This window comes from Carassius auratus, linkage group LG30F (assembly GCF_003368295.1).
Source record: "Carassius auratus strain Wakin linkage group LG30F, ASM336829v1, whole genome shotgun sequence".
NCBI classification, from domain to species: domain Eukaryota; kingdom Metazoa; phylum Chordata; class Actinopteri; order Cypriniformes; family Cyprinidae; genus Carassius; species Carassius auratus.
The window spans coordinates 2,439,469-2,452,034 of NC_039294.1; the positions used below are offsets into that span (position 1 = coordinate 2,439,469).

The 12,566-nt window shown below is 32.4% G+C and overlaps 1 protein-coding gene across 1 annotated transcript in view; it reads left to right on the plus strand.

Annotated features, from left to right (window-relative positions):
• The window catches only part of LOC113067931 (cystatin-A-like), a 35,208-nt gene extending 23,261 nt beyond the window's left edge, over nt 1–11,947 (plus strand). The window contains exon 3 of the mRNA XM_026240412.1: nt 11,701–11,947. Within this exon, the coding sequence (XP_026096197.1) occupies nt 11,701–11,853 (153 nt within the window). The 3' untranslated portion in view covers nt 11,854–11,947. The remainder of the gene's footprint in view (nt 1–11,700) is intronic.
• Nucleotides 11,948–12,566: the final 619 nt, after the last annotated feature.

A 12,566-nucleotide genomic window follows, 5' to 3' on the forward strand; every position in this document is an offset into this window, starting at 1 on the left:
TTATTAATATTATTATCATTATTATTATACAGTCATCTATGTATATTATACTTGGACCTCTTTTTTTCATTTCTCATTTATGCTAGTATTACTGTTTCATTATTTGTTTATTTAATTATTTATCTATTTATTTAGAGCCTCTGCTCTCTTCTATTATTGTTTTCTCATTTCTCATAACTCATCTGTCTAGCTGTTTGTATCTTGTCTACTTCATGCTCTTGGTGACATTTTTATCCTTCTTTATGATCCTTCAGTCTTCTTTCTATGTTCTATAGCCTGTTTCGCAGAGGGTGGAACCATCAGAAAGTATCTTTGAGACTTGACTTAAGCAAAACAAATGATTACCATGCTAGTATTAATAGTGCTGAGGATTCCTTTTTCAATTGGTAGAACAGCAAAATGATTGAGTCTCTTCTGGCCCATTGTTCACCTAATTCATGTAAGTAGACGACACAATTCACTAAATGACCGCTCACAGCTGGAACTGCTGACAGGAATAGTAAGCGTTGTTTGAAAAATTATATATAACTATATTATGCTTAGTTTAAGATAGTCCTACTTTAATACATTAAAATAAACAAAACTTTACACACACACACACACACACACACTGTACCAATGTCCAATTCTAACTGATCCTGTTGGAGCTCATCTTTAATGCCATCTATGCCACTGCTGCCACTGCTATCTGGAAAGTGTGAAATAAAGTTAATAATCCCTGGAAAAGACACTGGACCTCACTTCTGACTCATCATTTGTTAGCCTACTTTTATCAGCTGTTAATTTCTAAAGTTATTATCTGTATAATAACATTTAATATTCAACTTTTTTAATTATTGAGAATAAAGGAACAAAACAGTGCTGGTTCTATATTTAAAGAACAGAACATAGCAGTTTGACATTAAAATATTAGTTGTACTATGGCATAATCTGATTTGTGCATCAGTCAAGGTAAGCAGAAAAAGATGCACCGGATCTTTGGTTTTCATCCAAAATATCTTAAATTGTGTTCTGAAGATGAACGGAGCTTTACAGGTTTACAACGACATGGGGGTAAGTGATTAATGACAAAGTTTTCATTTTGGGGTGGAGTATCCCTTTAATTACTACAGCAAATTTAAAGTCATTATTAGTCGAAGTATAATTTACAAAATATAATAATTAGTGGTGTTTAATTGAGAAATTAATAATTGTTTGTGAATAAATATAGGCCTAATTGAATACCACTGCTTCATTTGTTAACTATTCAGTTTGTAATTGTAAATTGTAAATGAATCAGTTGAGTCAAATATGTAATAACTTACTGATGCATAATATAGACGATTATTTATCACCACCTATGGACCTAGGTTAACAGAAATAGACATAGCTTTATTGACATGATTGCCAGTTATTATTTATAGTATTTACAAAACATTTATGGTACGTTATTTAAATTACTGGGCAAAGAGATGTATAAAGGAACAGTACAGATATAACAATAGTTTACAATATATATCAGTATACAAATATATTGCAATAGTTTTAATATAATAAACCATCAGAGAATGGATTTAAAAGATGGATTGGATGTAGGGGTGTACGATATTGACAAAATATCTCTATTTTCATAGATTTTATCAATAACGATAATTAGACAATATTTTGCTGAGTGTCTTATTGTGCTGATACCTCAAGGAACCTTGGTAACCTATCCTACAGAAAAGCATTAAAAACTTCTAGATCTGATTACAAACATAACCACAGGTATTTATTCAATACAATGGCTAAATTAATGAAAAATAAAGCATCAACAAGTGTTGACATTTCCCAAAATCACAGCAGTAATGGCTTTATGAACTACTTTTAGGGGGGAAGTTGTGGCCTAATGGTTAGAGGGTTGGACTCCCAATCGAAGGGTTGTGGGTTCTAGTCTCGGGCCGGACGGAATTGTAGATGGGGGTAGTGCATTAATAGCTCTCTCTCCACCTTCAATACCATGACTTAGGTGCCCTTGAGCAAGGCATCGAACCCCCAACTGCTCCCCGGGCTGCCTGTGTGTGTGTGTGTGTGTGTGTGTGTGTGTGTGTGTGTGTGTGTGTGTGTGTTCACTGCTCTGTGTGTGTGCATTTCGGATGGGTTAAATGCAGAGCACAAATTCTGAGTATGGGTCACCATACTTGGCTGAATGTCACTTCACTATTCACTACTTTACTTCTAAAATCGATACTATTAGAGATCAAATTGTAACCATGTAGCGTCAGCCACAGTATCGCATCAGACAGTGCACTATAGATCTCCTGAGAAACAGTTTCACTTATTCTTTATTATAGGAGAGTAAGAATTGTATAATTTTGTTAAATCACCTAAACCAACAACATGTATATTAGACCGTTCCATCTAAGATCCTAAAAGTGGTGCTTCCAGAACTCATAGATCCTCTTCTGACTATTATTAATTCCTCATTGTCATTAGGAAATGTCCCTAAAACCTTCAAACTGGCTGTTATTAAGCATTTCATCAAACAAAAACAAAAAACACACAACTTGACCCCCAAGAACTAGTTAATTATAGACCAATCTCAAATCTCCCTTTTCTGTCCAAGATAGTATCCTCACAATTATATTCCTTCTTAGAAAAAAAATGGTATATGTGAGGATTTCCAGTCAGGATTTAGACCGTATCATAGTACTGAGACTGCTCTCCTTAGAGTCACAAATGATCTACTCTTATCATCTGATCGTGGGTGTATCTCTCTGTTAGTTTTATTGGATCTTAGTGCTGTGTTCAACACTATTGACCACAACATTCTTTTGCATAGACTTGAACACTTTGTTGGCATTAATGGAAGTGCATTAGCATGGTTTAAATCGTACTTATATGACCGCCATCAGTTCATAGCAGTGTATGAAGATGTATCATATCGATCACAAGTGCAGTATGGAGTACCTCAAGTACTTAATTAACAAACTCCAGTTAGTCCAAAATGCAGCAAAATGCAGCTAGAGTTCTTACTAGAGCCAGGAAGTATGACCGGTTCTGTCAACACTGCTCTGGCTCCCTATCAAACATTGTATAGATTTTAAAATCTTGCTTATTACTTATAAAGCCCTGAATAGTTTAGCTCCTCAGTATTTGAATGAGCTAGTTACATTATAGTCCTCCACGTCTGCTGCATTCTCAAAACTCAGCCAATTTGATAATACCTAGAATATCAAAATCTACTGCGGGCAGCAGATCCTTTTCCTATTTGGCGCCTAAACTCTGGAATAACCTACCTAACATTGTTCAGGAAGCAGACACACTCTTGCAGTTTAAATCTAGATTAAAGACCCATCTCTTTAACCTGGTTTACACATAACATACTAATATGCTTCTAATATCCAAATCTGTTAAAGGATTTTTAGGCTGCATTAATTAGGTAAACCGGAACCGGGAACACTTTCCATAACACCCTATGTACTTGCTACATCATTAGATGAATGGCATCTACGCTAATATTAGTCTGTTCTCTCTTATTCTGAGGTCACTGTACCCTCCAGATACAGTCTGTATCCAGATCAGACGGTCACTGGTCACCCGGATCCAGTACGTATCTAGACCAGATGGTGGATCAGCACCTAGAAAGGACCTCTACATCCCTGAAAGACAGTGGAGACCAGGACAACTAGAGCCCCAGATACAGATCCCTTTGTAAAGACCTTGTCTCAGATGATGACTGGGACAAGACCACAAGAAACAGATGATTCTTCTGCACAATCTGACTTTGCTGCAGCCTGGAATTGAACTACTGGTTTCGTCTGGTCAGAGGAGAACTCTGGATTGTGTTTGTCAATTTTTTTTTCTTCTAAAGCGTTCCTTGTACATCAATAGGTCCGTTTTTATAACACAATCTCTCTATAAACACAAGAGGATAACACACTTCTGTTTAGTCCATGTCACAACCACGAGGATGGCTTCTTTTGAATTGTGAGATGATGTACATTATTTTTAATATCCCAACTCTCAACATATCCATGTCAAATCTTACGACAACATGAATAGAAATAAATGGTTTTATATTTATATAAAGGTTTTATATTTAGCAAAACACTTTTGCTGCTATTGAGGTTGAATAGAGTTAAGGTTAATGTCAGGTTCGGTGATATGGGTAGCTTTAAGCGGAAAGATTAGAGTCAACAGTGTAATTAATAAATTAATGTAAAATGTAAAAAAAAATTATATAAATTAATGTAAAATCACAATTAGCGCATTGTAACAAATTATATAGTTAAAGACAGAGAGAAGGTCCCCCATTTAAAATATATATATTTCTATATTTCTATGTTTTTTTTCTCATAACTATTAGCTGGATTTAACCCCCACATTCTCATGACTCTTATACAAATAAAATAAATAAATATATATTTATTGACTTTTACATCATTTTCATATTTATTGTAGGCTGTTAAATTATGCTTCTTGATTTTTTTATGCAAATTGAATCATTACACATTTTTATACTTTAATGCAATTAAACTATAATAATAATAATAATACAGTAATGCATTTTATTTATGGGTACCTTATACGTGACACTCAAGGACACCTTACATCCAAATAAAATGCATAAAACGATAAACAAATAACAAGATTCAAATGCCACATTCTTAGCTTTACCTACAGGAAATAGATAAATATCACCGGTATGCCTATTTAAAAAGATGTGTCTTCAAACTAGATTTGAAAATTGGAAGAAACTGTTTCGACATCAACCATATCCTGCACATAATGGATCAGACGATGACCATAAAACAAATATCTGATCAGTCCCATTTATGGTGACGTCAACACAATTCTTCTAATGAAACCCAACTGAAGTTAAACATAAATCAGCGTGTGCATGCACTGTAAGATTACTTGGAAGTGTAAAGCTGAAATTCCCGATAAGACTGAACAATCAGTAAAACAATTAACACACTGATCTTTGAAGATCTCAAAGAAAGAACAAAACCCCATTTTATCATGATTACAGAAGAATACAAATATAACATATTATTTGCCAAGTAGGAATATATGATGCCAACTACATTCTGGTCCTTAATCTTAGAAATGTACATCTTTGAACATCTTAAACAAACAATCACTTTTCACTGGAAATGAGTTTCAGATTAATATTGCATCATCCATGACATCCTGCAAGCACATATACTATTTTTGATACACCGCTTAATAGTTTATAAATAATTTGTATAACAGAAAAATAAAATAATATTAAAGTTTAAGTTGTTGATACTTTTTTGGGGCAAAATGTTTTTTTTTTTTTTTTTTTGCTAATTTCCATAATAGCCATTAGCCAATATGAGCATTTGGGAAAACAGCTTATCAAAATGATAATGACTGTACCATTATGTTAGGGGGAACCCCAGTTGTTTAATATTTTTAATAACTGTAAACTATTCATGACTCTAACATTTTTAATACATTTAATATAGAGAGGAAGTTAAACGTGTCTGGGCATATGGTACAATACCAAATTGGAAATTTAAGAATAATAATTAAACATTTAAGACTCCTAAACATTAGGAAAAGAAATGTCTAAATAAAATAGAATAAGTAATTCATTCTGTGCAGGACTGATGATTGTAATGCAGTTTGAGGATCTAGTGTTTCATACTGGACACACAATCCACATCCAACATCTCAGCCACACAAATCAGATTAAAAAATCTGACATTTTACAGAATTAGAGGAATAATTCACTGCAGAAAGAAATTTCTGTCATTATTTCCTTCCTCTCATGTCCGTGGGACACAATGGGAAAAATCTGAAAGAATTTCCATGGAACCTTTTTCAAACATATAGGTTTAGAATGGCATGAAAGTGAGTAAATATAGACAATATGTTCATTTAGGAATGAAATGCCCATTTGCAGTGAATTGTTGGGAGATGTTTGACTGTTGCCTATTTTTGCATGTTCTTTTAGCTCAATTTAAATGTATTTGATCTTATTCAATATTATTTTCTGTCTTTCATGCAGACTTTATTTATTCTCTTCCAGCTTTGTGATTTACTTTGGAAATGAAGTTCAGGTAAAAATCAGTCTTATGCAACCTGGTTAATGACAAGCAACTTCCCAGTCTTGTCCACTTTGCAGCTTATTTCAAACAAATGAAAATCTAGATCACTAAAAGACAATTCATGATGTAAGACAGCATCATTTTACATTTACATTTTTACATGTAGTCATTTAGCAGACACTTGTATCCAAAGCGGCTTACAAAAGAGGAATGAGCAATGGCATACAAGTGCTATAACATTACAAATAGCAAGGGCTTTTTAAATACTATAATAAAAAAAACAGATAGAATAGAAAAAGAATAAAGCATGTGTTAGAGGTATTTTTTGCTTTTGTTAATTGTATAACTAATAAAAAGAAAACAAATAGAGTACAAAAAGATTAGAAAAGCTAGTGTTAGTTTTTTATGAAAAGAATTAGAATAGAGAGTGCTAGAGGTAGAGGATCAAATAAAGATGGAAGAGATCTGTTTTTATGTGTTTTTAGTCAATTCTTGAAGATATGGCTAAGAACTCAGCTGCTCAGATTGAGTCGGGCAGGTCATTTGTTTGTAGTTTGTACTGCAATTATACTAAAAGTGAATTTATAGGTAAACTGACAGTTTATTTATTAAATACTTTGTACACTTTGAAGTATAGTCTCAGTAAACGACTAGTTTAGTAGTTTTATACTGCAAGTATACTCATACGTTTTTCGTTACGTGAACTTTACATAATACTTTAAGTATACTACTACTGTCCCAATTTAGGTTTTAATTTGTATATATTTTGTTACATGAATATCTGAACATAGAAAACATCAAAAGAAATAACAGGGTATCTGCTTCTAAACAAAAATATTTTATTCTAGCTTCATAAATAATTTTTTATAAACACTTTAATGTAGGTAAGTTAAAATAAATAAAGAAAGAAATAACATTTTGAAAAAAAAGTTGAAAAAAGACTATGAATTGGATTCAGAATGATAATCAAATGTAGATGGAGTCGATCAACACCCCAAAGCTTGACTGTAATTATTACCTCTTCAGCGGTTGACAATTTATTCCATAACATTACAGTTTTGATGCTGTTTCATGACAAATAATCGTGTTACATGTGTTAGTGTCTGTTGTTTCTTTTTTCTTCTTCACTTGTGTTTATTTTTTTTATTTATTTTTTTGGGAAATTCTGTGCATAAGATGTGTACTAGAAAACACGGATTCTAGGAGCACAAGTATAGTTCAAATATAATTACACTTTTTGTAAGTATAAGCATACGTAAATGTCATTTTAAGAATATTTCTGAGAAGTACATAAAAAGTCAACTAAAAGCATAATTTCCTATTTTTAGTTTAAAAGAAGTATACTAATAGCACACTTGAATAAACGTCTTTTTCCTAGGGTAGAAGAGTACCATCCTCAGGAAAGGTTAAGGTTGAGGTTTTCATCCAAAAAGTTACCTAGTGGTCCTGTGGGCCAATATATAACTACAAATTGGATTTTAAGAGGGTAGGTAATAGTAACTGGGTATCAACAGCTCCTTCAGGTCTCATTCAAAGATGGTAAAGGATTACATTTCCAATCATTAGAGATAAGCAGACCAGTACCTCCAACTCTTCCAGTCAAATGGGTGGAGTGGGAAAATGAGAAATGATTGGAGAGTGCTGCAGGTAGCAGTATCCTCTGGTTTGATCCAAAACTGTTTTGATGTTGTCTGTTTTGACTTTACAGATCACTTTAAGTCATGCACAGAATGAATTACATGAAACAAAATACAATTGTCCTAATATATTCATGGAACATGATACTGTATGACCCCGAATAGTCGACGAACTGAAGCTTTGATTTGAGGAGCCTGATTCGACTACCAATCTACCAGTCGAATATTCGCAGGGTGTTATTGATTATACCATTTTGACTATATGGGGGAAATACCGGTTTTCCCCCAATAAGTTAATATACAATTATGATAAAGTTGTAAGAAACTGAAAGAAAGAAGCTTCAAATTAATATTTTAAAGTGCGTGAATAAATCCAACATCCCTATAGATTTATGTTTCACTTTCCATAATCTGAGACTGAAAGAGGAGCATCTTGGCGGCAGGGATTTAAAACTTTACTAAGACTCAAATTTTTTTAAATAAAATAGTTAATTGTTATGGTTTCACCAACGTTAAGTGTTAGCTATCTGTTCATCAAAACATAAAACATTATTTACCCTATCTATGAAAATCCTTCGTCGGGGACACTCCTAGCATGAACACGTCATCACACAAAAAGCTTTTCTCTTGTAGTTCGCTTGAAGAATAGTTTGTATGAGAGAAAACATTTAGATAAGTTTCATGGAATGTCAATAAATGATCTGAAACAATTGTAATACTGTTAGCATCTGGCACATGTACTGGTAACATTGACAGCCTTTTATTGCATTATGATACTCAAATAAATCAAGTATCATTATTTATGGTATTATTATTTAGATATAGAGATCATAAACAAACATCTCAGCACTGGCAACCACACTTGTGCCAGGACCTTTTTTTACAAAACATTGCAAATTAGACTTTTAACACAGTGGTTCACGTAATATTTTAAATGTTAGAAGGCCATATATATATATATATATATATATATATATATATATATATATATATATATATATATACATAAATTAATTATAGAAATAAATAATGAAATAAAAATTACTTTAAGATAAATACTACTGATATTGCAAAACTTTGAGCTGTGACTAAAAACACCTATTTGAAATCAGCTTACATAGTACATCATCCTATGACATGTATGTGAGTCCAGATACACCATCAGAATTCAGCTTTGGTCTCCTGTAGGTAAATTAAGGATACTAATACAGTATGGTATATCTGGTCACGACCAACTTTACTCCTAACCAGATTATAGCTCCATCCTGAGTTTTGTTGTTGTATTTCTTTATTTGTTTATGTATTTATATTATTTGCTTTATTCTAGGAATGCCATTTATAAAAATGCAAAAGACAGTGCAGCACTGACAGAATAATTACAGGTGTGTCTCAAATTCCTGTTAAGTTTGCAAACAGTGATGAACATTTGTTGGCCAAAACTGATACAACAGCAGAAAACTGTGTGCTGTGATTCATTACAGGATTGAGACACACAGAGGGGAGATCCTGAGCCCACCAGTGCCCTGTAGTGAATAAGAGTATTCTGATAATCCTGATTCTGATAAATATAATTTAGTTCCATAAAATCTCTTAAAAATAAAAAGTATTAAATTAAAAATGAGTATATATATATATATATATATATATATATATATATATAAATGTATGTATAAATTTATGTGCAAAAGTGTTACTATTTTCACCAACATAAAATGCTTTTAAGACCATTATTTCTATATCTTTTGCTGTAGTGTGACAGTAGGAAATATCCATTAACATTTTCAAGCATTTCTTTTGCCATTAAATGTAATAATCCAGTGAGATTTTTGTTTGCACAAGGAGTCTGACAACAGCTAGTGCTCCACACAGAGATCTGCTCTCATCATGATCCAGTCTGTCATGAAGAAACAGAACAAACTGAGACAGACTCAGTCCAGAAGAACTGTGGCACTGCCTCCAAGACACTTCAAGAAACCTTGTGCATAGTTTTTAGAATTTAGTCTGTCTCAGTTTCGTTCGTTTTTTCCTGTTTCTTCAAGTAATTCCAGACAGACTGGATGATGGTGAAATCAGATCTCTGTGTGGAACACTGGCTGCTGTTAGACTCCTTGTGCAAACAAAAAATCTCACCCTGATTAATACAATTAACAACAAAGCAATATATTGAAATAACTGGCTTATAAACATTTTTGTTGGTGAAAATACTATATATATATATATATATATATATATATATATATATATATATATATATATATATATATATATATATATATAATTTTAAACAGCTATTCAGATTTGTGGATTTGCTATGGTGTTCAGCAACAGCACCAAATACTTAAATATTTAGACTTAATAGCCGATTTTTTTTTTTTTTTTTTTTTTTGTAATCTGGACTACTATATTCCCTAGATATTGTTTAAAGGTATTTAATTCTATATTGTTCATTCACACTTTGTATTAGGGCTTCATTAAGTTAGCATTAGTTAATTCATTAGTTAACATAAACTGCCAATGAAAAATTCTTCTGAACATTCATTCATCTTAATTATTCCAATATTTAAGAACGCATTGCTAAAAGTGTTGGAACTGTGTTATTTAGTCCGATTACATTTTTTCCATCGAAATTGTGTCCCAGGGGAAAATCACTTTCACATGCGGACTAAAAACCAATCCAAGGAAACAGTGTAAAATTAACCCAGAGACTTCTTAGCACAATAGTGAACACAATTTTTATTTGTTAATACAAGGAAACCAACCAGCATTTTAACCTCTTACTAGAACCAAACTGACCAACGTTCAAACATCTTTTAAAAAAAAAATAATAATAATAATTGCCCTACAATTTGGTCTTATGTGAAGCATTATACACATAATGTTATTTTCTTCAAAGCTGCTTGGAAATAATGAATGAATGAATAAATGAATCAATCAATGAGGAATTTATATAGTGCTTTATTACTTATTTATTACACATCATTACTTTTGCCTAAGATTCAGGTTAAGTGATTTAAACAAACGTCTAACGACGGTTCACTGCCACATTTGTGCAATCACCTCCCACAGTTCTTCAGGTCATGTGATCTTAACTTTAAAAGTGCAGGACTGTTGCTCTGGGAGTCAGACTGACTGATTATCTCTCCTCTTCTCTTCTCTGATCATCAGCACACTGCAGTAATGTCAATCCCTGGAGGCTGGAGCCACATTGAACTGTTCAATCCAGAGGTGAAAAAGATTTGTTTAGAGGTATGAGACAAGTTCACTCCTAAATTAAACACACTGTCTGTTACTAGTGAGCTGATTTGTATGTTTTGGTGCTGTAATATTGTTTGCACAAAACTGATTATTTGTTTGTTTGGGGTTTGTTTTGTTTTAGTTCAGTTTACATTTTTTATGTCCTTGTAGCACGATATGAATGATATATGCAAGTGCCTATTTATGCAATAAATTCAGATTTAGTAACATACAGATCAATAATTGCTCTTGATTATTCCTTTATTAAAAACTCTTAACTAATCAAAAGTGATGTACAATATTCAAAATACTGCATTTATTAATAGTTCATGTTTAGGAAATGTAGTTAACTACTAATTGTTAAAAAATTATTCTTATTGTGAGCATAATAATAATGTTTCTCTCTTTCTTCAGGTGAGGCCAGAGATGGAGAAGGCGGCTAGAATTGTTTTTAAGATTTTCATTCCTGTGGTCTATTCTTCTCAGGTTGTGGCAGGAAAAAATTACATGTTCAAGGTAAATTAAGGTTTTATTTCATTTGTAGTTTTATATGGAACTTGCATGCCACCTAATATCAACTGGTCAACTGTGTGTCCTAAGCAGGTGTGATGATGTTGCAAATAATGAATCCGTCCTCACTGAAAGTTAAAATGCATCAAGTCAAGCTTCATACATTTGCATGAGATAAAACTTTTCTTAACATTGTAGCATTGCTGGACATGTCCAAATGTACTCCAACCTGTAAAGTGTTTGTCTACATTAAACCCTAGTTATTTTTCTCTCTCTGTCAGGTGCTGGTTGATGCAGATGGGGATGGAGAGTGTGTTCACGCGTTGATATTTCAGGCTCTTCCCTGTTATGGAGGGGAACTGATTGTGAAGGAAATCCAGTGCCACAAATCCGTTGATGACCCGTTGATTCCTCTTGAACACTTACAGAAATAGTCTTGGTTTAATAACAGACACATGCAATGAACTGCCATACTGTATAGAGGAACAACTGAAACCATTTCATTCCTCAATATTAAACTCCATAATCAAATCCTCCAGAGTCAATGTGTTTACTGAACAATGTCAAACTCACACAAATGTTGAATGCTGAAATAACTAAAAATAAATATAAAGCTATCAGGTTTTAAGATTTTTATTGACTTGAATACGTTTTTGTAATAACTCAAAACTGAAATATATCATACAAAAGCTAAATTTGTATTTATTCATTAATTTATTTATTAGGGATAATGCAGTATAATATTGCTACAATTTCAAGCAGCTGATGTTCCACATACAGGCTTCTAGCCAAAGACTAATTTGCAGTCCCAGTCCCTGGTTAGGCTTCTTTATACAAAACAATATTTAACAATAAAGCAATAATTATACCAAAAAACTTAACAAGAATTAAAATATAACAATAATACAAGAAAGTTGAAACTGTGTACGATCATCAGTGTTGATAAACCTTCTTTCTTTCTTTTTTTACAATTTGTAAAATTTATTTAAAATATGTTCTGAAACTGAAAATATAGATTTTGCAAATTTAGTTTTTTTACTTTGTTATGAATTTGTATATAATTTCTGGAGCAGGATTAACTAATTTACAGCTCATTTAAAAACCATTTTAATAAGAGACACATTTGTAAAATTTTCTAAACTAATCA